The following is a 26,899-nucleotide window of genomic DNA, read 5'->3' on the forward strand; positions in this document are numbered from 1 at the left end:
ATACCATATCCAATTGGAATCTAAATAGTTAGAATTATTATCCAAGTCCGTTTGACCAGGGCACGGAAATTGACACTCTTACCCCCACTCTCCCCAGAGGCACCAGCTTCCTCATTTCCCCTGGGGTGCTCGACCCCTACCCCGCCCCAGGCCCAGCTGCCCCTCCACCCTTCCCCCAAGGCGCCACCCCAGCCCTGCCTTTTCCTGCTCCCACTCCTCCCTGCCCCCTCTTCCTGCCCTGTTCCGCCCCCTTCCTCAAGCGCACCCCGCCCTCACTCTGACTTCTCCCCCACACCGCTGGGAAGCGCTGGGGGGCAGGGGTAGGAGCTGAACCGCGGGGCCAACAGTGGGTGCTGAGCACCCACTATTTTTTTCTGCATGGGTGCTCTGGCCCCAGAGCACCCACGGAGTCAGTGCCTATGCCCCCCATTCCCCTCCCAAAAAAGCACGGGATCTATAGTCATCAAAAGTCCTCTGCTGCTTTGTTTTTCCATCTCATTTGAAATGAAGAACTGGGCAGTGGCTCAAAAACAAATGTCTGAGAAATACCGCTATAAACTCCCCATTATTCCTAAATAAAAATTCCAGTAGTGTTGAGATTAAATACAGTCTAAGAGTAAATATAAATATGTTAACAACTGCATCATCTTTGGCTGTATAGGGTCAAGTCTGGTTAGTATTTAGAGGGGAGACCTCTAAAGAAAAATTGGGGAACTATAGTAAGCATTGTTGCTTATTCAGTGCTTAGCCCCTTATTCTGAAAGTCAGTACTGAACCAATTCCCCAACCAGCCAATGAGTTTCTAGAAGTGCCATCTTTTGGATGAGATATTGAATCCAATTCTTTACTACTTGCAGTCATTAAAGATCCCATGGCACCTTTCAAATACTAAGGAACATTAGCCATGTAGTCTTAGACAAATTTCTGGTAAAGTTCCCTTTTTAGTTTCAATCAAATACAAGTCATTTTTAGTTTTTTTGTCCTAACAATTGCAGACCTCCGCCAACACTAGGGTTTCCAGAGCATTCTAGAGGTCTGCAGGGAAAATCCATCAGCCTATGTGGAAAACTGACTCTGACTCGCTGCCTTTCCCACTCCTCCCACCTCTTGGGGAAGCAATTAGAGGTGGCAGTTAGAGCTCTCCCACATCCCCGCAGGAGCTGTGAGAGGTTTGGGGGTAGCAGAGGAGAGGGAGCTGCTGATAACATTTTTACAAGAGGGGAACTGAGAACAGAAAGAGCTCAGCAGCTTAGGGCATCTCTGCTCCCTCCACTCCTCCCTTCCTGTGAAAAATGGCTTGGCTCCCTTCTGCTCCTGTCTCCCCTCTCCTCTTCACTGCAACTCCAGGCCTAGGAAAAGGGTGAAGAGCACCCGGTGCTGTGCCACCCTCCTGCTTCCCACTTGGGCCTAAGAGGAAGATGAAGAGCCCCTCAGGTTGTGTTTCCCCTGCAGGTTGAAGCAGGGGTTTAAGATCCCCTGGGGGGCTTCAGGGAAACACATGTGCTAGGAGGCAATATGATTGGACTGGAGTGGAGCAGAGTTGATATAGGGCTGGGGCTGGGGAGCACAGACCTAATTGGTTTGGGGTTGGGGGCACAAAAATAACTGATTTGGGGCTGATGGGGCCAGAATTAATTAATATGGAGCTGGAAGGCACTTGATTGATGGTAAGGTACTAGGGGTACATAATTAATTGATGCGGGGCTGTGGCACAGGCACATAGGGGGCTAGCGGCAGGGTAGGATGACCATACATCCCATTTGGGCCGGGGCAGTCCCTTTTTAAAGCCCTGTCTCGGCCGTCCCGACTTTTTTTTCAAAAGGAGGCATTTGTCCCGTTTGCTCTTGCTGACTTGATCAGTTGATATAGTTAATTCAATACATATTGTGATTCAGGAAAATGTTCTAGTAGATAAGTAGAAGTTAATTTTTGGACCTCTAATAATTTAAATGTAACTGTTTAATCTGTGCAGATCACTGATCCTAATAAAAAAAGATTTGAAGTTCCTCATGAGAATGTAGAAGCTTTTGGTGGACCTGCAGCCTCCAATTTAAAGTATAAAGTCGATGTCATTCAGAGCCCTTTTGGTATCACTGTGATGAGAATGAGCAGCGGCACAATGCTGTAAGTAATTTTTGTGCTTTTTATAGATAACACTACAATAGGTGTTCACCCTGAATGCTCAAATCATGTAATAAAATAATGCCTGTTAGAGATGGAATGAAGACTCCAATTAGGCCATCTAGTCTGTTTCTCTGCCACTCTAGGTTTGTTCCTTGTTTGTAGTACTACTTTGTCCAGTTTAGCTAAGGATCAGATGTGCAGATAAGGAGGTGTGAGGTCTTTGGTCAAAAATACCCACATACCTGCGCATTGCTGACCTTTGTGGGCATAATTACATTAAATTATACCCACAATCTGTGTACTCAGTCTAGTGATTTGCATGGGCAAATGTAATCATGTACTTTTGCATAGTGATCTCAAGCCTTTCTTTGAGATATGTAGCTATATTTTCTACATTTACCTTTTTTATGTTGTTTTTTAAATCCAGCCGAAGAGTTTTCAGATTTGACCACAAGCTTGAACCAGGAAATATAGGAACAATTATATGCAACTTCCCAAGTTGCAGCTAGCATAACTTTCTGGACTATATTATGTGGCTGGACATTGTTGTCCCACTTTTGGAGTAACACCCTTGAGCTCTTGCCAGAGACAATTAAGAACAGATTCAGCAGTACAAGGAAATCATACCTATCTGATGGGAGGCCTTTAGAAGGGGAAGGGGACAGGTGCATCTTTTATCCCTGGTTCTTCAAAGGGAGATGGCTGGAAGTCTCTTGCCTACAAATGCCAGAGTGTGCAGGACCGGTAATGAAATATATTATTCCTGGGGCAAAGCACCAATTTTTGTTAACTGACCGATCAAATAATTCTGTAACGGAGATCAGCCTGGGAGATATCCTGAGGGCTTATCTACACTTAACATGCTGCAGTGGTACTGCTCTAGCACCTCAGTGAAGATGCTACCTAGGCTGATGGGAGGGCTTCTCCTGTTGGCGTAGGTAATCCACCTCCCTGAGAGGTGGAAGGTAAATCAATGGGAGAATTCTGACCTAGTGCTGCGCACACCGAAGGTTAGGTCAATTTAACTGTGTCGTTTGGGGTGTGGAATTTTCACACCCCAGAGTGATGTAGTTATATTGACCTAATTCCTAGTGTAGACTAGGCCTGAGATCCATTTAAAATTTCTCTCCTGGCTGACATTAAGCCAGGCAGTGAAGAAGCTTCCTGCCACTTCAGGACATAGGGTTGTAATCTGAATGGATGGAGTCATAGGGACAGGGGTAGGACTGGGTAAGTGGGTAATGCTGGTTTAAGGAAGCATCCCCTTATCACAGGGTGTTTTCTTAGTATTGCAAAGGCTAGCAGACATGATGGCTTTTTCTGGCTAGACAAGAGTCCTAGCTTGGATACCATGGTGATGAGGGCTGTATCTATAAAGAGTAAGGATTCCTCAAATCTCTTTAAAAATAGATGTAAGTTTATTGGCCAGACAGTTAAAGTCTCTTATGTCTGTTTGCATGCATCTGTAACCATTGTGGTCTCTGTCCTCAGGGAATTACATATACTAATTACTTGCTTGGGCCCCAATCACTAAGGCATGTGGTTTGGTTTAAGTATGTGAGTTATTCAGCTGGCTTCAGCGGAGACTATTCATGCTTCATTTTAAGCACATGCTGAAGTGCTTTGCTTGGACCCAGGGCCTGGTCGGACCCAAAGGAGACAAGGAAGTGTAGAGGGCCCTGCGACATTCCACATCAAGCTACAGAGTAGACTTCCGCAGTGGAGTGAGAATTTCTTTTGAACACAAAGCCAGGGGAGAGGGATTTTAAAAAAGAAGAGAGAGAGAAAATCCGGCCTTCATTATCTGTCATAATGAAGCAAAAAAAGGGCAGAAACACATTTTGTTTCCTTTTCAGGTCATCTTCAAAGTGTCAAACAGAGGATGACACATCTTCACTGCCTTTTGTGTTAGCTGATATTCAGTTAATCTTTAACAATTTTGAGTTGGGTAAAGGCAAATTAAGGGGTGGGAGGGGGAGATGGAAGATGCAGAATTCTAAGTAGTGATGCAACACAGCCTGGATATTTCAGAGGAAGCTCTGAGTGCAGGAGCTGGAATTGTGCAACCAGCAAAAGCAGGAAATTTACTACAAAATATAATATTCATGAGAACATAACGGACCTCAAAAGTTCCAGTTATATCATCAGAAGGAACTAAAGGGATCGGTTTACGTTTTGAGAGGCTCATTCAATTTATAAACTCTTTCTAGAGTTTTCTGGGTCAACAGTATTACTCATTTGCTCAGAGTAATATTTTGTCCAATATGTCAAAGGTTCAGGCCCTGAATCATGCAACTTCCACAGGCAAAACTCCCAGTCAGGAAAAGAATTTTGTTTCTGTAAGGGGGTGGTCTCATAAACCTTTGTTTTACATCCACATTAATTTATTTTAGTTCTCATGTATTAATTTGCTTTTTTTATGTTAAAATATTTCACAGAAGATCTGAACAGAGCCACTAATATTCTTGGGTTCAGCAAAGCTGCGCTTGGTGCAGAACACAAGCGATGGGCATGAAAAGATGGCCGTAAACTACTTTTGAACTCATGGTCCTGGCAATGGATTGGCCCCGGTGTAAATTTCATACAGTTAAAGGCCAGAAGGGATCACCTAGTCCAGGGGTGGGCAAACTTTTTGGCCCGAGGGCCACATCAGGGTGCAAAACTGTATGGAGGGTCGGGTAGGAAAGGCTGTGCCTCCCCAGACAGCCTTGCTCCCACCCCCATCCACCCCCTCCCACTTCCCATCCCCTGACTGCCCCCCTCAGAACCCCTGACCCATCCAACACCCCCGCTCCTTGTCCCATGACTGCCCCCTCCTGGGACCCCATGCCCCAAACTGCCCCCCTGGGACCCCACCCCCTACCCTACCCCTCCTTCCCTGTCCCCTGACTGCCCCCCTTGCCCCCTATCCATACCCCTGCTCCCTGACAGGCCCCCCGGGACTCCCATGCCCATTCAACTGCCCCCTGCTCTCTGTCCCCTAACTGCCCCCCTGGGACCTCCTGCCCCTTATCCAAGCCCCACCCCTCCCCACTCCATCCCCTTCAATGCAACTCAGAGCAGCAGGAGTTCGCAGCCCCGCTGCCCTGCTGGAGCCAGCCGTGCTGCCCACATGGTGGCATGGCTGGGGGAGAGGGAGGACAGCAGGGGAGTGGCCAGGGGCTAGCCTCCCCGGCCAGGAGCTCAAGGGCCAGGCAGGACCATCTTGCAGGCCGGATGTGGCCCACGGGCTGTAGTTTGTCCACCTCTGACCTAGTCTGATCTCCTGTATATCACAGGCCATTAAATTTCACCCTGATACCCCTATATTGAACCCAATAACTTGAGTTAGATGAAGCTGTTGTGTGCCACAGGCAAAGAACAGGAGAGACCGAGCTACCACCAATGCCTGAGGCTCCTGCAATTGCAGGGACTGAACTAGGTGAGGTGTGCCCAGGTGATTGATGCTCTAGACTGCAGAAGTAGGTTAAAAAATGTCCAAGGTTCCTGCCAATCTGTCCTGGGGGAAAATTCCTTCCTGACGCCAAATCCAGCGATCAGTTTGACCCTGAGCATGTGAGCAAGACATACCAACCAAGCATCTTAGGCTATATCTACCCTACACACCTGTGGCAGTGGCATGTAAAGTATGCATGGCTACATGCTGCAGTAAAAAGCAAGTTGTGTCACACTGCAGCATGTAGATACGTGTTAGTGATATCATGGGGGCAGGCAATGGGGAAAGATTAGCCTTTCCCCGCTGCCTGAGTCTCTTCCTGTGGCAGGGAACGGTTCCAGCAGCGGGGAAACAGTAGGACACTACTACACTGCTAAAAATAGCAGTGTAGATGGAGAGGCATGATTTGGGTGAGTTGAGAGTCATGTAGGATATGTACCACATGTCTTCACTCTACTAGCCTCAGCAGTCAATCACTGTCTACATTGCTATTTGTATCCAGGCTAGGGGGGCTACTTGTGTACATCCTCTACATGCCGCCAAAAGAAGCGGGCAGTGTAGATGTACCTTAAGAAAGAGAATTCACAGTATCACCCAGGAGCACTGGTCCACCTTGTCTGGCTTCCAGCCTCCAGCTGTGTAGCCTCAGGAGTTCAGGGTTGCTCTAACCTATGCCACCTAATTGTTCCCAAAGGAATCTAGCCATGTCTCCTCTCCCACAACATAACCTCTCTGCTGGGGGTGGGGTGGGGTGATATACAGCTGGCTAAACCAGCCCTATGTCCATAGGTGCGGGAACTAGGAGTGCTGCGGATGCTGCTACAGCCCCTAGCTTGAAGTGGTTTCCATTATATACAGGGTTTACAGTTTGGTTCAATGGTTCTCAGCACCCCCACTATAAAAATTGTTCCAGCGCCCCTGCCTATGCCACCGGGGGATTCTCCCATACAGGGAACCTTCATCTGCCCATTTAGGGGAGCTTTCCAGCCCATTTGTGCCACCACTGAGAGAGGGCAACAGCAGGGGCCAGGAGCCAGCCCAGTGCTTAATAAAATCACATGTGAACCCTGGTAACTGCATATTATTGAATGTGCTTGTTACAAATAATTTGAAGTTCTGAATTACCAAATTATATTGTTGCTGGGCAACAATATTGTCCAGGAAAAGCTGGTGCCAGTCAACATTGACTAGGTGATATAAAAATGTAGATAAAATGTGTTTAAAAGTTCTTAAGCCTATAAACACATTAAATACTTTGATCCCCTTATTTTCTGAAAATGAAATTTACTGCCTAACTCTGAAATCCAGTAGTAGTAAGTGTCATGGCTAATGTGCTTATTAAATGAATCAAAGAATGATTACCTGTCAAAAGCTGGGGTTGTTATCAGTTATGAGTTGGGGTTGTTATCAACTCTTCAAATTTAATTCATTGGCTATTAATCTTAAACTATTATTAGTATTGTTTACCCAATTGAGGTTAAAATCCTCCAAAATGATCAATTCACCACTATTAAATGCACAATAGGCGGATTTAATATTCGATGAATGGTTGATGACTGCTTGAATGGGGGCATGGCGGGGGACTGTAAATCTAGTTCAAGGGGACGAGTATGGAAAAATCACATGAATTAAACACTGCTGAAAGACTGCATAAATTTTCTCTCACTGTTTTGTTGCATTTACCATAAATACCCACAAAAGGCAGGAAATTTAGTTACAGCTGACTCCTGTTCATGATTATCTAATCACAAACCATTGTTTAAAAAGGGGCAGCTCCTCAGCTGGTGTCAACTGGTGTAAATCCATTGAAATTCCTGGAGCTCAGTTGAGCTACACCAGATGAGGACCTGACTCAATAATTAAAAATAAAAATCTTCTTCTTTGGGGAAGGAGGATAAGGAGGGACCAATACTTGTGACTTGTAGTTTACTTTTAAAATAAAAATCATTAGAGCTAGTAACCTAATAACTTCCATCATCTTTCAGTACCGTAATAAGTCCCACCAATTATTAATTGAAAATTCATAGGCCAATAACTACCACTATTGTCCAAGACAAAATGCACAAAGCACTGGGCTAGTTCATTAACAGTACATATTTTGTTCCCATGGAATCATTAATATTTATAAAAATCTGTGAATATATGGACCAGAACCTTACTGAAATCATTAAAGCTATGCCAAATTCCCCCAGCTAAGGATCTGGTCCACAATGCCCTATATTACTGCACAGTATTGTTATGTTATATATTACTGACAAAATAGGGTAGAGGAAAAAATAAAAGGATCAAAATTGAAAAGAGCCCAAACTCTGTCCATTGTACTAGCTTATTTATGCATCATTTATTCTTAATTTCTAATACAAAGTTTAATATTCTAATATTTGAAGTATACAAAGTACTGCTTTAACTATACCAGTATAATTAAAGAACTACCATCGCCCTAGTGTGTAAGCACTTATACTGGTATGAATTACTTGACTTGTGCCTCTTTCTATTCCACGCGGAATATAGGGCTGTCACCACTGCCTCTATCTTCAGGCAAGTCTACACTACAAACGCTGCATCAGCACAGCTGCCCTGTAGTGCTTTGATGAAGACTCTCCCATAGACTTAGTGACTCCACCTCTGCGAGAGGCAATTGCTATGTCAGCGGGAAAAGCTCTCCCACTGACCTAGTGCTGTCTACCTGGGTGGTTAAGGTCGGTATAACTCTGTTGCTCAGGGGTGTAGATTTTCACACCCTGAACGATGTAGTTCTACTGAAGTAAGTGTGTAGTGTAGATCTGGCCTTGGACAGTCTCTTGATGCAGTCTTACCTTCTTCTCATGTCATTTTGGTAGCTGTCAATTCTGCTTCTGTTGTGCATTTCCATGTTATGCTTGGTCTACCTCATCACCTCTTGCCCTGGGGGTACCCATCCAATGCCTGCCTTGTTAAGTTAGTCAGGCCTTTCTCAATGTATTTCCAAGCCATCTTCGTTTGTGAGGGATTTTTGGCCTCTGATACTAAGGATTCGTCTAAGGCAGCTGTTTATGAAAACTCAGGTCTCCTAGTTTCTGTGCCATGCAGTAAGACAAATTTTACAATGGTGTTAAATATTCAAAGTGGGATGAGCTGGCATCTCTCCTTCTCCCAGAGGTCTCTCATTTTGCCAGCTAGTCTCAATAGCTCCCCAATATTTTTAATGTTTTAGAAATAAGGATGCAAATTGAATAGCTTAGCCGCTGCTTTGTCCAAAAATTGCGAAGGGATTATGAGAACAGTCTAATGGATTTGGAGCATTTAAATATCAAGGAGCAAAATTCCATTTCATAATCTACCCTGCATAAGGAGCACACCAGGGAGGGAATTATGACTCTGAGAGCCATAAATCTGACCCTGACCTGCTTCAGATTTGTACCAGTAGTGAATCATTTCCCCCTCCATGACAGCATGGCTGCGCTGGCCAGCACACCGGGGGCAGAACCACAGCTCTGCCCAATTCAGATCTCTGGCTGCTTACTCCATACTCACCTGTGCAAGAAGGAGAATAGCAGCCCATACAGGTTGCTGTCCCTGTTCTGTACTTGGACCTCCTAGGTACATAGTCCATAGAGGGGAATAGGTTATCTGAACCTCAGTGGGTTAGTCTGTTCCTGGGGCTTGTGGCAAAGCCCCTAGTGATAGCTTATTTAAGACTGTGGTCTGTACTCTTTGTTAAATATTGTTTTTGTTTGTTTGTGTTTACATATGTAAATTGTACTAAAAAAAAAGAGCCCTAGAGGAAAAAAATCATAAAACTGGCAGATAATACACGTGTATTATGGAGACATAGCACATAACTTTGCCATAGCAGTCCTTCCATGTATCAGTAAGATAATGTGGGTTTTTTTGTTTTGCTTTTTACACTGTTTAATCAGGTTCAATACTAGCATAGGACCACTTCAGTATGCTGACCAGTATTTACAGCTCTCAATCAAACTGCCCACTGGAAACATTTATGGAATCGGAGAACACGTCCACACACAATACCGTCATGATGTTAACTGGAGAACGTGGCCCATCTTTACCAGAGATGCTTTCCCCAATGGAGTAAGGAATGATTAATTTATTATGCTTTGGTCTTAGCAAGTGGTTTCTGAGAATTAAGAGTGATTATGCATTAAACACATTTTAAAATGTTGTTAGTTTTTGCTATCCACGATGGATTGGATATTTCTTAAAAGCCAGTCATTAGCATGGTCTGGTTGAGCTTTTCTTTAAAGACTTGTCAGCCACACAATGCGGTTGCTAAATGCTAGATGTTACTGATTGGGAAAAAAAAGCCTCACAAAAAAGTTAGAAATATTTTGATTTGTATGTTTATTTGAAATGTTGAGAATCAGTGGGTAAGTTGAGAAACATTAATATGAGTCTTCAGTTTCAACTACTAAACTAAACAGATAACAATACGTTCAAAGAGGTGCTCCGTGCAAATAAAGATGACACATGCATTCTCAGTTTAATGACAATAGAGTTAAGCATATAATAGTAAAGTTTCATTTAGAGGCTGAATCTTTGCAAGGTAAGTCATGGATGTCAACAGCTATTTGTTTCCAGTCCTTATTACTGTCTGCCCTGAATCCTGGTTTCCTGGACACCCATTTTCTAATAAATATAACTGAAGATTCTTGCTAGCAGCTTTGAAACCCTCTAGGCTTTGTTCCAAGCTTTATTGACACTTGCACACAAAAGACGAACTGTACTGCACTTTCAGATTCCTGACCCACAATGCCTTATTAACTAAAAGACTACTGAGTATGAGTGGTGTAAAGTCAGCTGTGCCAAATAAAAGGTGCTGATTTAAAAAAAATGATATTCATTTTCTGATTGTCATTTTTTCTGACCATATATTCCCACACTTACCCTCATCTGCTCTTCTGGGGGTATAGACATTCATATCTCACTGTGGTGGTGTTTCTTGGTATTTGTTCTCCCTTATCATAAACCTTTGAACAAGGGGAAATGGCTGCAAAGGATTGTAAGCACTCTAGTGAACTATTTGCAAATAAGCAGATAAGGATCAGATAGGTATTGGTACGTAGACAGATTTTAACCATTATGGATCAACAGAAAAATAACTTATTAATGAAGGACTGTTTACTAATAACAAACATATCTCTTGCCATATATAAAATCTTTTAGGCTTTGTCTATACTGGACTTTTGTCAGTAAAACTTTTGTTGTTCAGGGGTGTGGAAAAAAAGACCCTCAAACAACAGAAGTTTTACCGACGAAAAGCACCGGCGTGAACAGCGCTTTGTCTAAACTAATCAATATAACTTTTAATGAAGACCATTCATCATTCTGGCCTAATTCAGCAAAGCTCTGAGGTAGGTGCTTAATTTTAAGCACATGCTTTGCTGAATCAGGGCCTCTATTGAGTATTCAAACCCATCTCTTTGACTACCAGCCTTTAAGGAAAACCTTACCTGTTTGCAATTAGTTCAGATTTTGAAATCTGTGGTCTTGATCCAGCAGTTGTAATTCAGGCAGAGCTCCCAGTTGACTTCAGTGGGAGTTTTGTCTGAGCAAGGAGTGCAAGATTGGGTTGCTATACAGCTAAATTATGGCTGTCCTGCATGAGTATACTAGAGGAGGAGTCAGTGCATAGAATCCTTTCCCCCTCATTGCACGGTACAGGTGGCAGCCATTATTTGGTCACTTAGGCCTCGATCCAGAAAGAGACTTAGGTGTTGCAATGCTGAGCTTTTTAAGTACCTATACATTGCCTATGGAGAGAGAGATGCCTGAGAAGGGGATCCAGAAAAGCTAGCACACTATGTGGGGAGGTGCCTAAGCTATCCAATGGGAGATGCCGATGAGAAGGGTGTGTCATAAGCTCCACCCCTCTCAAAGTTTGCTGCCTATGTTTCCTTGCAGTCAACTGCTGGGAATCTCTCTACTGGAGTTAGGCGCTCTTGTGAGAATGGCTTAGGCTTTAAAAACAGCCTCAGTTCCTGCCTAGCTCCTCACAAAATTATGTGTGTATGTGGGTGTTTATGAGGGAAAGGTGGAAGAGGGAAATAGTGGTCTCCCTATAACTTTTAATTTAGTGGTTAGGGTACTCATCCAAGATATGGGAGCCCCGGTTCAATTCTCCCCTGTGCCAAGGGAGTGTAGAGTCACACTCACTTTTTCTCTGGCCCAATAAACATTTTAATAGTTATTGAATACAAAATGGAACAACAGAAGATTGAGAGAGGCCCACCTCAGAATATCGCACTGTCCTGGGGTTAGGGCACTCATCTGAGAGGTAAGAAACTCCTGGCAGAGTGAGGGAATTGAACCATGGTCTCCCACATCCCAGCTCAATGCCCTACCCACTGGACTTAAGGTTATAAATGAGATTGTCTCTTTCTTCTCTTCCCCCCATCCACCTAGCTTTTGAGTGTGTGTATGGTTAGATGTGCTCTGAGCACATATATGGAATCGGGCCCCACAGGCAAGACTGGCAGTGCAGTGCCTATCTCCACCTTGTCTGTGAATCACAATAAGGTTTGGGCATGAGAGAGGCATCTGGAAGCCCACTTGAGGTAGTAGTGCATCTGCCCACAGGCAGAAACTTAGGTACCTAGGGGATTTCTACAGTGGAAATGTAAATGTAAGTGCCTGGTGAGTTTAGTCACCTAAAGGGTTAGGTGGCAGATGAGAAGGGGTTTTGTAGATCACAATAGTACCTAAATTTGGCCTTAGGCTCCTAAATCCCTTTGTGGATCTGGGCGTAAGGGCCAGATTTCAAAAGGTGTTGAGGCACCTAAAGATGCATATAGGTCCCTAGAAGTTGTTTCAAAAGTACCAGTGGAAGTTAGGGGCCTAGGTACTTTTGAAAATATCACTAGGCACCCAACTACCATTAAAAAAAATCTGGTCCTAATTCTCAAGCAGAGGCAAGTGAAGGCCAGCCAGTACTGACTGCAGCAACCAGGCCATAGAGAGGGTCTGGAGGTACGTCCATGGCCTCTCTCCCACTGTTCTGTAGGGAGTGTAGCTACATCGGTGGAACAAATGTAGCAACTGCTTTCTCTAAGTATTATGTAGGACCAGCTCTGAGGCATGCCTGTTCTTCTAGTATGGTGGTTTAATTTCCCAAGGGATTTGGGTGGTGGTCTGAATTATCCTTCACAGGAAGGGAGAAAAGGGGATTTATGACAGACTAATTATGTATTGGTAAAGATACGTGTCACAGGACTTCCTGCCCTCACTCTACCTTTCTGCTGCCTTACTTTTTCCATTATCTGTTTCCTTTGGAAGCTGGTCAGCCTTGCGGGAATTAGGTAGGAGGAGCTAATTATACACAGGCGAGGTCTAATTACTACAGACTCACTCTCTTTGCAAACCCACTCAGCAAAACCCCTGTGACTCAGCGAAACCACAAGTCTTGATTTTGTTTTGCAAAACCAAAATCAAGGGTATGGCATGTCCCTTTACACATTTCAGTGGCAGTTGGATAAATGATTCTGGTTTTGGTTAATCTCTACTAATTCTACAGCCTGCTATTTGCTTCGCTTTGATTCTTGGTGGGTGGAGCTGTGGGGCTGGATCTTTACTTGTGTTAATCAGCATAGCTCAATTGCAATCAATGCAATTACACTGATTTCCTTTTCCTGAGGATCTTATCCACAGTGTCGTTTGTGCTGATCATTCTTTTGCAGGAAAGGAGGACGACTATGACAAAGTCTGTTATCAGTTCACAAGTTTTTTTTTGTTGCTAACGATAGAAGAAACAAATATTGATAGTCATGTAATTAAAAAGAAACAAAGCTCTCTTATTTACATTGAATACATATGGATATATGTACGCCCTGAATGGCATGTGAAGTATATGTCGACTTGATGTGCACATATAGCTCAAAAAAACATTATTGGGATGCATGCATACTTATCAAAAGGTCTGTCATGTCTGTCTACCTATTTTATCTGCATGTTTTAAGCAACTGTCTGTGTACTGATTTTCCATTTATTGGTGAATAGAAACATCCCTGTAAAGGAGAAAAATGCAAGAAAATAGGAAATAAAAATATAAGAAAAATTCCAGGAAATTTTCAAAATGTATCAATCTGTGTGTGCCTATTGGGTTTTAATTTTCTTCTTTTTCTTCTCTTTTATTTTAAGGGCACTCATAACTTATATGGAGCTCACACTTTCTTCTTGTGCTTGGAAAATAACAGTGGAGCCTCTTTTGGTGTGTTCTTAATGAACAGCAATGCTATGGGTAAGAAAGACTTCTCCATAACTACTTCTAACTGCTACAGCTTAACATTTAAAAATAAAATTATCTGCTGGATTGCTACACAGTGAACCAAAAGTCAGCTGATTTAAAGGTCAGAATCAGGCATGCGTTTTTTGCACAGCTACACGTGTAAAACTTGACAGGAAACTGTGTCTTTAAAAATATCAAGCAGCAACTATATATATAATAAAGATAGCAATGTTAAATATACTTAAGGTGAACAATGGCTACTCTACAACTAGCTTTAGGATCACATATAAGGCTCTACTTCCACAATGTATTTGCCCGTGGCTGGAGCCCTTTTGAAGAGTATAGTGCTCTGTGCAGGTATCTGACCATGTGCAATGCATTGCAGGATCAAGACCTCAATTGGTAATGGACAGGTCATGAAAGGATCATAGTGTTGCTTTTCATTAGATCAACATACACAACTATCCCTGCTTATCAGAACTGTCTAAGCCTTTTGAGAAGATGCATTGAAAATCTCATGAGAAATGGCTTCCTCACTGGCTTTCTAGAGATTCCCTTTTCTTTGCAAAGGCATGTCAAATAAAATAAAATCTGAATATTTCACAACCTCCATTTGGTTTCAAGTGATGATTTAGGATGTCCTTGTTTTTTTCTGAACTCATTTACCCTTCATGCGAACATTAAATGGATACATTGACTGTTTAGCTAATGTTTAAACTTTCCTCTATAATTCCTTTTCTGACAGAATTTGTTCTCCAGCCTGCCCCAGCAGCAACTTACAGAACAACTGGTGGAATTCTAGATTTTTATGTCTTCTTAGGAGACACTCCAGAGCAAGTTGTTCAAGAGTATGTAAAGGTATGTTTATATCAGATGAGGCAGTACTATAAATAATGTAGGTGCTGATAGATATTCTCTAGCATGATCACAATATATCTAGTCATTTTATATTTGTTGTGATTATATTGCAATGAAATGTTTCAATGGATGCTTAAAGGCATGTAACAGTCTGTAAAGAGAGTGCCTCCCTTTGTTCCCTGGCCTTTTTCCCATAGTGTAGAGATTCCATTAGCAATGACAAACCACCAATGCTTCTCTAAACCTTCCGTAATGCTAATAACAACATTAGCCATTATTTTTATGTGGTTTCCCTTTGTTCAGATCAACATCATTTTCAAGGAATGCTCTCATATAATGTAAAATGCCTTTTGAAAACTTAGGGTAGTTGTAACCATGTCACTCTCAGGATATTAGAGAGACAAGGTGGGTGAGGTAATATCACCTTGTCCCTTTTGAAAACTTACTGAGGCAGTATAGCCTAGTGCACAGAGCTCTGGAACTGGGATGCAAGAGTGCAGGGTGACCTCAGGCAAAGCACTGGACTGTAGAGTCAGTCTCCCTGTTTCTGTGGCCCAATTAATATTTAGTTCAGTTATTTCAATTATTTAATTAAGGTAGAACGACTTCAATTGGAGAGATGGAGGGAGACTCACGTCAGAATATTCCATAGCCCAGTGGTTACGGAACTCACTTGAGAGGTGGCAGATCCCCATTCAAATTTCTTCTTCTCATCAGACAGAGGAGGGGACTTGAATCCATGGTCTTCCATATCCCCGGTGTGTGGAATAAAGGATATAAGGAAGGGCTGCCTCCTTCTTCTCCCCAGCTCTCTGTTTTGTGTTGAGTTAGGTGGGCATACTATGGGATTGGGTCCTAGATGCAAGTTGGCTAAGGACCACCTATCTTCCCCTGGTTCATGGATTGCTAGTGGATATAGGCACCTCCCTGCAGCCTGGATTTAGGCAATCATCTCTGTGAGAGGGTTGGGGTTTAAGATACGCCTCCCCTGTGGCATCTCCCACTGGTTACCTTAGGCAGCTCCTCCCCTACTGTGCTGGCTTTGTGGATCATATTCTAAGGCATCTAGGCACCTAACAAAGGGCTGGTCTATACTACACAGTTAGGTCGATGTAAGGCAGCTTATGTTGACCTAATTACGTCAGTGTCTACACTACAGCCTTCCCCTCACTGAAGTAAGTGCCCTACTACACTGACATAATTCCACTTCCACGAGAGGCGTAAGGTTTATGTCAGTGTAGTTAGGGCGACACAGTGTCAGTGTAGATACTGTGTTACTTGCATGGGCTATTGGCTGTCTTGTCACAGCTCCTGGACAGCTGGGCAGCTGGACCCCCCTCCCGGCTGGGAGCATTGCAATGCTGAGTGTTGCAATGCCTAAGTCCTTTTGTGGCTCTGGGCCCAAGTTCTATTAATATTACTTATCCACGGTAATACAGTCCTAAAATCCTGACTTCTCATATGCTCCAGTATTTTAATGTACACTTGCTGTCCTTTCCATAGTGATATTTCTTCCTCTATAGTTTGTCTTTATGACTTAAAATCTGATATCCCTCTTCAATAATTAATTGGTTGCATCTCAAATCATAATTATTATTGTTATAATTTGTACTGTGATAGTGCCCAGAGGCATAATTCAGGATCAAAGCTCCCAAGTATTAGGTGCTGTATAAGCACATAATAAAAGACAATCTCTACCCTGTAGAGCTTACAGTCTAGTTTAAGATAGGAAACAAGAAGTGATTGTAAAATTGAATAAGGGCTAGAGGGAGAGGGAAGATGAGTAATAGCTATAAGGATTATGTGGTCCCATAGTACTAGCAATATGCACAACTTCATTGATCCAAATAATTTAAGTTTGTAGTTTTTAAAAGTAAATATGGAAAAACTTTACAGTTGTAACTGCATAATATCCATTATGGTTCCAAGTGCTAGACATGAATCAGAGTAATTTATAAGCACTTTCAGAGAAGTAAAGAACTAGGGAATCCTGCACTGACAAATGACATATACAAATTGCAAATGCAAGGCCCCTTTTTTTACTTAATTTTCATTTCTTAACTTTCAGCTGATAGGAATGCCTGCAATGCCTTCATACTGGAGTCTTGGATTCCAACTTAGTCGCTGGAATTATACCTCTCTTGATGAGTTGAAAGTTGTTGTAGCAAGAAACAGAGCAATTGGGATACCCTATGTAAGTAAAATATTTTTGGGGGTGGGGGGGGGTCTACTGGGGATGCTGAAGCAGGTCAGGAATAAATCATAGATTACGATCTACTTTTACAGTCCGGGAGTAGTTTATTACAAGTTAGTTCTGGTTAACATATAGAAACTGCTGTTAACAAACCTTATAGAGACTTCAGTATCTTTGAGGACTTTTAATGTTAGATTGAGAGTCAAAATTGGGGAGGTTACAGTTATTGTTCTTTGTATTACAGTAGCTCAAAAGGTATGTCTAAACCACCTCCCAGACTGGGGCAAGAGATTCCGGCTTGCAGGGCTCGTGTTAAAAATAGCTGTGTTGACATTTCGGCTTGAGCTTTAAAGCTAGGAATGGGGGGTGGACTTCAGAGCCTGAGCCACAGCTTCAGAGCACTGTCTAAACAGCTATTTTTAGTGCAGTGACATGAACCCCCTATGTGGACCTGGCCTGAGAGGCTCAGCAGTGTAGACATACCCTTAAAGGCCCCAGTTGAAATCAGTACCCGTTTGTGCTATTTTAACACATGCTAAGAGACAGTTAGTGCCTCAAGAGATAGACAGAGGAAGCACTGTTATCCCCATTTTGCAGATGGCAAAGTGAGATACATGCTTACATGCTGTAGTACACCCAGAGCTAGCGCCTAGCATACTTGCTGCTCCTTTGTAGAGCGTCACTGAAGTGTGTTACACAGCACATTCCCCGTCACCACCCAGAGCTGTCCTACCTTGCAGTGTCAGAGACATACAGTCTTTACAGCTGCCTACTTTTGTTGAGGGATACTATTGTAAAGAGAGATCCTAAATGGCAGAGATGGCAGTTAGGCACCTAACTTCCACTGAGTTTCTGTGGTAGTTGGGTGCAAAACTGCCATTTGTGCCTTTGAAAATCTCCCCCATAAATTTCATCGCTTACATGATCTCTGTGCTGCTCACAGTTAGTATGAAAATTTGCCAAAGTTCTTACTGTCTATCCATAATAAAATAACAAAAATAAGTTTACTCCAGAGTAAACAGAACATAATCATATGAAAATACTCAAGGCCCCAGGCTATTGTTTCTAATGTACAAAATAAACTATGCTATCTTTCAGGAAATTCAATACACTGATATTGACTATATGGAGGAGAAGAAAGACTTTACTTATGACCAAGAGAAATTTAAGGACCTTCCTAAATTTGCTGTGGACCTACATGACCATGGACAAAAATACATTATTATACTGGTAATGAACTAATTAACTATTTCACTTTACCACTGAAACAACATTGCTATTAGAATTACTTGTACAATGGAGTCGCATCATACGTGCATTTGACTTACGTGAATTCAACTATACGGGCTCGACAAAAAAAAAGAGAAATAACAATAACTCGCAGTGGTGGAGTACAGGAGTCAATGGGAGAGTGTACAGGAGTCAATGGGAGAGTGCTCGGGGGTCGATTTATTGCATCTAGACTAGACGCGATAAATCGACCCCCGCTGTATCGATCGCTGCCCGCCGATCCGGTGAGCATCTTGCCACGCTGAGTGTGATTCTAGTATTTAAAGATACATATTTTTCGTACAACATGGCCCTAAACGCAAACCAACTACTTCATCTGGTGCTCAACCGAAGAAACAGCGATCTATTCCAATGCTGGAGGAAAAACTGGCTGTGTTGGACTTAGTGAGAGATGGTATGTTGGTGTCCAAAGTGGCAAGTAAATATGGCCGCAACGAATCTAGCGTCCGTGCCATCAAGATTCGACAGAGAGAAATTTGTCAAGCTGTGGCATAAAGTGCTCCAATAACTGCTAAGGTGACGAGCCATGATAAGAGTTTAGTGAAGACTGAAAAGGCATTAAACTTATGGCTGGAAGACATGAACTGTAAATGTGTGCCTATCGATGGCAACACGTTGCGAGAAAAGGGTCTTAGACTCTACGCGCTGTTGAAGAGGGACAGCCTTCTCACGAGAAGGAATTCAAAGCCAGCCAAGGTTGGCTTAACAGTTTTAGGAACCGCTTCAACCTCAAAAACGTGCAGACTACTGGTGAAGCTTCATCTGCCAATGAAGAGGCAGCTAAAGCCTACCCCGAACAATTAAAGAAAATCATAGAAGAAAAGGGCTATCTTCTGGAACAAGTTTTTAATGCTGATGAGACTGGGCTCTTCTGGAAGAAAATGCCCAATCGCACCTACACTTCGAAGCAGCTAAAGACCTTGTGACTGTGTTGTTTTGTGGCAATGTGGCTGGACATTTAATAAAGCTGGGCTTGCTCTACAGGGCTGCAAATCCCCGTGCCCTAAAAGGCAAGAACAAAAATCTCCTGCCTGTGTTCTCGCAATCAAATAAAAAGGCTTGGGTGACAGCAGCATTATTTCTGGATTGGTTCCCCAAGTGTTTCATTCCAGAGGTCAAGCAGTACCTCGAAGAGAAAAGACTTGACTTTAAAGTGTTGCTGATCGTAGACAATGCTTCTGGTCATTCTGAGGCACTCCGGTTTGCGCATAACGACGTTGAAGTCATCTTTCTCCCTTTTTTATTCTTTCATTCTTCCGTCTCTCTCTCTCTCTCTCTCTTTGACTATACATGATTTTCGCCTTACGCACTGCTTTTAGAATCTAATCCCCGCGTAAGATGAGACTCCACTGCATACAATAATTGTTTATTATTATAATTTGTGTAGATTGTATGTACTGTATATATCTATTGCCTAATTCTGCCATGCTTCAGAAAAATGGAAGAGTTTACCAACTCTCTCTTGTGTTTATTTTTATTAGGACCCTGCCATTGCCATCTCCCCTCTCCTTAATAAGACTTCATATCTTACCTATGAAAGAGGAATGAACAAGGCAGTGTGGGTAAATGAATCAGATGGACAAACAAAACTCATTGGAGAGGTAACTAGCTACTTATGGAAATTGCAACCCCATCTGTACTATGTGTTGTCATAGCAGATAAGGTTGGGTCACTGCGTTTGTTTTAAACTCCATTTTTAAAAGTTTCAGTAAAAGTAGCTGTTCACAGAAATTGTTTTATAAAACTGTATCTAGGAATGTAAGGTGTATTTGGGTTTTTTTTTTAAAGACTTTTATTTACACCGTTAGGTGTTAAAAGGGGAAAAAATGGGATACAGGGGCGATTTTTCTGAGGCACAAAGGACAGTTTGGCAGCCAGCTGCTATTGATTTTTCAATGGTATTCGGACACCTGACTTCCATTCTGTGCCTTTGAAAATCTCCAGGATCATGGAACGTGGAAAAATCACTTAGAACCACCTTTGCCTCTTCCTCCAATTTGTCTCACGCTCATGCTTAGGGCAACTGAAGATTGAGCCAATTGTGTGCACAAATTGATGTTTCCAACTCATTAGATTTTTTGCTTTAGGTCAATGGTAAGCAACTAAATCAACTACATATCAGGCATGTCAACATATTTTAAATAGTCTAAAGAAATAATAACACAACAAACTTTCACAGTTGTTAACCTCTATCACAAAAAGAGTATGCATTTTTAAATCGCCTGCATAACTATTTACTTGATATATGGACCATTACATTCTATCAAGTCGATAATCTGGTTTTAAAAACTCCCTGAATAGGTATTTATATTGCAGACCCTAGTAATTCTGAGAGTTGTTTGAAGAAGTTGGGCTGATGAATCACATTTAAAACACCTAATTAAGCATTTACATGAGCCCATAACAGCTATGATGTGACAACTCTCATATATTTCTATGAAACATGTTCATTACTTGAAGAAAAGACAAATACCACTGAAAAAAATCAAAGGAAATTAAAATGACTCCCTCCCTCTAGCTGTTTAAAATGTATATAATATTAATAACAAGGAGTCCGGTGGCACCTTAAAGACTAACAGATTTATTTGAGCATAAGCTTTCGTGGGTAAAAACCCCACTTCTTCAGTTGCATCTGAAGAAGTGGGGTTTTTACCCATGAAAGCTTATGCTCAAATAAATCTGTTAGTCTTTAAAGTGCCACCGGACTCCTTGCTGTTTTTGTGGATACAGACTACCACGGCTACCCCCTGATACTCATAATACTAATGTTGTGATATAGGCTAGTGACAAATGTGATGCGAAATAAAGGACTGAATGTCAGATTTAGCCTGACTTTCTTTGTTTTTGTTGTGATTGGGTCCCAAACCTTAAAATACAGTAATTGGAACATATTTTAGGGTAAATCCTTAATTCAGACAGAGAAATACATATGATAAAAATATTAAGGAGAAAAGAAATGTTTTGAAGTGAGGTTTTCTTGGTTATATAAAATGCAGTGTAAGACCCAATATTGTTCTCATTGGACTCTTGCCATTCATTTCAATGGAAGCGGGATTAAGGGCCAGATTTCCAAATTTTGCCTAAAGGTATAAAATTGGCTAATCAGACTGGTGCCTAACTCCCATTGAAATCGGTGAAAGTTAGATGCCTAACTTGCTTAGGCACTTTTGAAAATACCACTAGGTGACTCTCTGCACCTTTAGACAAGATACCTTTGCAGATCTGGCCCAAAGTGCTTGGAATGTATGTTATCCTTATTCTTTCTTATTCTTTGAGGTCAATGCAGTTACACACACACAGAGTAAGCGTAAAGTATGGCTTATTATAGTGAGGAAAAACAATTGGCTCAACTTCCACATCTAAATTGATGCAAGAACATGGATATTCTTAGATGCTAATGTTCTCTTTCACCAACTTAATTCTTGATGATTGTATTTTAGGAAGCTGCTCCCAGAAACCGGCACAAAGCTGCTTCTAGGGTTTTTGCACTATTATTTAGAAGTGCACTTCAAATGGAAGTGGACTGCCAGGCAAATGAGGCTGAAAAAATGTATGCGCACACAGGACATTTACTCTTGGCTTCAGTTCTGGCATCCATTATAGCTTCTTTGAAATGAGAACTGAAAGAAAAAATATAAACTACTAATCATTGAAAGTAGAGTTTGAAACAGTTTTGAAGATTGTCGTGTGATTTCCCCCCGCCTCATTTGGAGAACAAAATAGTCCATTGAGTTTTCTGAGATTCTTACAGGACTAGGTCCAAACATGGTTCAAATTATGTCCTGGGGAGAATTATTAGAAACTAATGGAAATGTTTGAAATAAATTTCTTAATGGAATAGCCAGTTTAACCAATTGCTCTTTACTTTCTTACACTATAGGTGTGGCCAGGACGGACTGTGTTCCCTGACTACACCAACCCAGAATGTACCAACTGGTGGGTGGAAGAATGTAAGCTCTTCTACGATCAAGTGAAGTATGATGGGATTTGGATTGTAAGTCATTCACCCTTTTTTTCATATGAAGCTAGTGAGAATTTAGGATGAAACATCTTTTCAATCTCATCTCTTTGTACCGTAGGGATGTTTCTTATTAAAAACTAAAATAAAAATACTACTTATTTCCTAATCCCTTAACTGGAGAACAAAACACATTGGGTGAAATCCTAGCCCCACTGATGCCATTGGACTTCATCCAATGTATTTAGTGTATTTATATTTATGGATGTTGTCACGGTGCATCTAAAGTAACTTGACTTTGTCAAATGGGAGAGGAAGCTTCAATGTCTGCAAAAAACGATGACGACAACGACAAAAAACCCTACCCTGCCAAAAAGTATTAAAATAATAAAGGAGGGAGAGTGAATGAGATTTCTTGCCTTTTTTAATAACTCTTCCAAACCGGTGTTACGAGTGTTAGAATGCTAACGATATTTTCACCTCTAGTGAAAAATGTGGTAGGCTGGTGAAAAACAACTTTTAACTGACCAAACTTGTTTTTTTATACTCTCAGTCTAGGAATGAGCAAACCAAAGTTTACTGAAGTAAATGGGAATCTTTCCATTGACTTCAATGGGCTTTGGATTATTAGACACCAGGTTAGCTACAGTAAAATTCTCTCTCTGACACACACACCCTGACCCAGCAAAGCACTTCAGCATGTGCTTAACTTCAAGTTTGTGAATACTCCAACTGAAGTGTTTTGCTGGAATTGGGACCCCAGCCTACAAACTTTGCCCCCAAAATAAACCCTCACTTCATTTGAACATTCAGAAATAATATTTGTTTGTTCTTTCTTTCATTATTTCACATTCCTGCATCCTGTTTTCTGGGCAGGAGTGCAAACAGAAGTTACTAGTAGTTATATTGCAGCATCCAAAATTATGCTAGGTACTTAGAGGGTCATTGGGTCATGCATGACCCAATGAAGGGGGCAAAAAATAAAATCTGGAAGTGAGAAGCAATCAGGCTGACTGTTAACGTGTCAGTGGGTGCAGTATAGAATAGCAATGGTAGTCAATCCACTGTTTAAAGAGGAAAATCCTTTTATCCATATTTGTTACTTTCAGCCACAGGGATTACTGGGAAGTGGGTTCTCATAAAAACATTAAGCAACAATTTTAATCTTTCTCTTCCTTGCCCATAACAAGCTAGTACACTTCAGAGAAAAGAGTCTAAGACATATTGCAATTATAACTAACAACCTTAAACTGCTGATTTCAAATTAGAATGGTTAATCAATATTTTTTAAATCAACAAATGCTATTTCAATTTTCTTGCAAATCAGTTTTTAGCCAAATTTCTACCTGGCAAATGATGTAGTTGTTTAAACTGGAATCGTGTATTTATTTGTGGAGATTCACTGCGAGTTAAGACACTGCCAAGTTTATAAATTTGCTGTGTTCTTCCATGCATAACCGTTTGCATAATGAATTTAGGGGTACATACAAAGCCACAGTGCTGTGATGTCAACTAAAAATCATGTAAGTCACCATCTATAGGAAATATTATTGAGGAAATCTTTAACAATCTCGAGCTACACTGCAGATTTTGACAGACAATCACAAAATACCCCTCCTGACCCTTCGTCTGTCTCAAACTGTATGGGATGGAGCCAACACTTGTGCTGAAGGTACCATGAAGATTTATATATGGAAGGAAAAGGTTATCCTTAGACTTCGGTTATTCTTTCATGTTCCTATCTCAGGGTTCAATTGTGCCACCTTTATTTGCCTGATGTAGTTCTCATGGCTAGATTCTGGTTGTTCTTTATGCAGGCACAGAGTGAAGAGAGGAGGCAAGGAGCTGCCTGTCAACACTGAAATAGGGCCAGCTAAAATTATGCCCCTTGCACATCAGTGAGCACAGGGCTGATTCTGGGATGTTCCTCCAAGGCAGGCACCTTGCAATGGATCCACAGATGGGTGGGGAAGGGAACTGCTGGAGCCATGTCTCTACTTCCATGTGCTGGCCTGTGGAGCTGGCTAGCCACATGGGTGGGGGAAGAACGCTGCACCATCACAGGGGATAGCAGTTCATGATCCACTCAGCACACTAAGGGGGCAAACTGTGATCTGCCCCAGTGGACCTTCTGGAGTAGTGAGACTCCATTCTGCTCGTCAGTGCAAGGCTCTGCCTTAGCTTTATGCATGTAGCTCCATTGATTTAAACAGAACTATTGAGATAGTGAAGTGGTCATCAAGGGTTTACCAGGATTTTTCCAGTATTATGGGTCGCACCCATGCTCCACCCCTCTCTTATTTCCTGTTTGTGGGTGTACTGCTTTCCCCTCTCTGCTCTGTTAGGTAGCCAAATAAAGCCATGGGCTCCCAGCCTTCAGTACTGCAAGTAGAGTGTTTCTGTTATGCACTAAGCAGTCCCAGTACAAAAGCTGGCAGAGTCAAAGTTCTATTCAAAATGGGAAAGAGTCAGTTGAATTTTGATTTTTGCCCTGTTTGAGCTATCACCCAGTGAGGTATGTATACATTTCTGCATAAGCTTATTACTGTCTGATATGATATTAAAAATCAGCAAAAACCTTTTCTGATCTACAGGAGGAGTGCTTAAAAGAGGGCAAACCACACATTTTACAGAGGGTCCTGTGTGTGTGTGTAGAGGATCTGATTCTCATAATCTAGAATTATATTTATAGTCTCTCTGCTAAGTGGTAGTAGTTGTTGTGACATTGCAGATCAGTCCTCTGATGGAGCAGAAATCTGTGAGTTGCTATTTTCTTCGAGTAAGTGGTTTCTTTAACATCATATACCCACCAGTCCTTGAACAAAAATGGCCAGAAAGGGCACACACAAATGCTGCGTCTTTTAGCCCAAACTTCAATTCCTGGTTCTGAGGAAGCAACTCTGCCACAAGAATTAACTCTATAGAAATTAAGTCAGAGACCAAACTGGCTTGTGTTTGTAGCAACTGCTTCCCACCCCACACCCAAGAAATGACATCACAGATACTTACAACTTCACAGCATTTCTTCAAAGACTGCACACTAGGTACTCAGCACATAAGGTCAAAACAAACGACTCCCCCCAGAATGAACAAACAAAAACCAAAACAAAAAATAAACAAAACCCTTGTTAGATTATGTGTAACAGCACCATCTTCTGGTGACTACCACCATAATTCATTTTTAGTAAGCGGAAGGTTAATACGATGGCAAATTGTTCCCAATATAAATTGGTCTATAATGCTTTATGCTCCTTTAGTGTTGTGGAACCAGTTCCCAATGGTTCAGTGTCTATAACATCTTTGTATTCTGCAATCCCTTGAAACAAAGAGATGTTGCTTTTGAGCAATTTATGAAAAACAGACGCTTTTTGATAATATGCTTTTAAGTGTCTGTATGAAGGTATTTAAAGTCTCATTTTAAGATTCCTTTACATTTCCAGAGAGTGGTGATGTGAATCAGGCCTTATATGTTTGCAAAATTGAGCCCTTTTCCTTGAGCCCACCTTTCTTCCATTTATTATTTTCTCACCTCTTGGACGTATTCAATCGATAAAGCCTCACAAAATTGACCTATTCTTTTTTCAAGAGAAAGCACAAATGTAAAGGCAATTAACCTGTACACGCTCCTATTTAATAAGTCACAGAAACCTTTCCTTAATATACAGCGACATGTTAATATTTGATTTGACTACAACGTGTGTAACTCCAATTAATGTAATAGAATAAGATAAGATTATACATGGCCTGATTTTGACCTCACAGGCACTCATTTCACACTGGGGTTACTTTTTTGACTTTATGTTAGTTGCTTTGTATTTATACCAGGATACATAATATCATAGACAGGCCCACTATCTTTTGTATGTTGCAAAACAGTGCGGTTTATAAAAAAGATTTATGTGCTTTGATTCAAAAAATTCTTTATGTAAGTTCGTGCCCAATTCTTTCAAATGTCCAGTGAGAGACAGTGCATTATGAAGTGTCATTCTGGGACTGGATCTGTCACAGCTTGAAGTGAAATATAATATATACATACCATTTATATCAGTAGTTTTCAGCCTGTGGTCTGCAGACCCAGAGGGTCCGCAGACTAAGATTTTCAAAGGGCTCCACACCTGCATTTGAAATGTTTTAAGTGTCCGCAAGTAAAAAAAGGTTGAAACCCACTGTTTTATACTCAAGTATCAGGGGGTAGCCATGTTAGTCTGTATCCACAAAAACAACAAGGAGTCTGGTGGCACCTTAAAGACTAACAGATTTATTTGAGCATAAGCTTTCGTGGGTAAAAAACTCACTTCTTCAGATCTGAAGAAGTGAGGTTTTTACCCACGAAGTGAGTTTTTTTCCCACGAAAGCTTATGCTCAAATAAATCTGTTAGTCTTCAAGGTGCCACCAGACTCCTTACTGTTTTATACTGATCATGGGTGCAGTCTTGCAAATAAACAGCTGAGTAAATTTGCACAAGGTACTATGGGAGGGCTCACATGCATAAGTCTCTGCAGCATCAGGATCCATATTATGTGGATAAATGGGTATAATATTATACCTATACTATCTATACCTTAGGTGGTGAGCCTTTAGTTAAACTTTTTTTCCCCTTTCCTAAATGATCCGATGAATAAAATATAAGGATTTCATTAGGGAAAGATATTTAAGCAAATCCTATCATAGTCTACATTTTTTTTTTCCAGGACATGAATGAAGTATCCAGCTTTATAAAAGGTTCAGTACTTGGCTGTCAGCAAAACAACTTAAACTATCCTCCTTTCACTCCCAGTAAGTCTATAGTCTTTAATCATATGGCAAAAATCCAAGTG

At 41.5% G+C, this 26,899-nt stretch overlaps 1 protein-coding gene across 1 annotated transcript in view; it reads left to right on the plus strand.

Annotated features, from left to right (window-relative positions):
- The window catches only part of SI (sucrase-isomaltase), a 174,788-nt gene that overhangs the window by 10,996 nt on the left and 136,893 nt on the right, over nt 1–26,899 (plus strand). The window contains exons 6-14 of the mRNA XM_074963634.1: nt 1,973–2,124; nt 9,460–9,631; nt 13,694–13,793; nt 14,527–14,639; nt 16,708–16,833; nt 17,932–18,063; nt 19,605–19,724; nt 22,004–22,117; nt 26,774–26,858. Coding sequence (XP_074819735.1) covers nt 1,973–2,124; nt 9,460–9,631; nt 13,694–13,793; nt 14,527–14,639; nt 16,708–16,833; nt 17,932–18,063; nt 19,605–19,724; nt 22,004–22,117; nt 26,774–26,858 — 1,114 coding nt within the window. The remainder of the gene's footprint in view (nt 1–1,972; nt 2,125–9,459; nt 9,632–13,693; nt 13,794–14,526; nt 14,640–16,707; nt 16,834–17,931; nt 18,064–19,604; nt 19,725–22,003; nt 22,118–26,773; nt 26,859–26,899) is intronic.

The sequence above is a fragment of the Natator depressus genome, chromosome 9 (genome assembly GCF_965152275.1).
Source record: "Natator depressus isolate rNatDep1 chromosome 9, rNatDep2.hap1, whole genome shotgun sequence".
Taxonomy (NCBI): Eukaryota; Metazoa; Chordata; order Testudines; family Cheloniidae; genus Natator; species Natator depressus.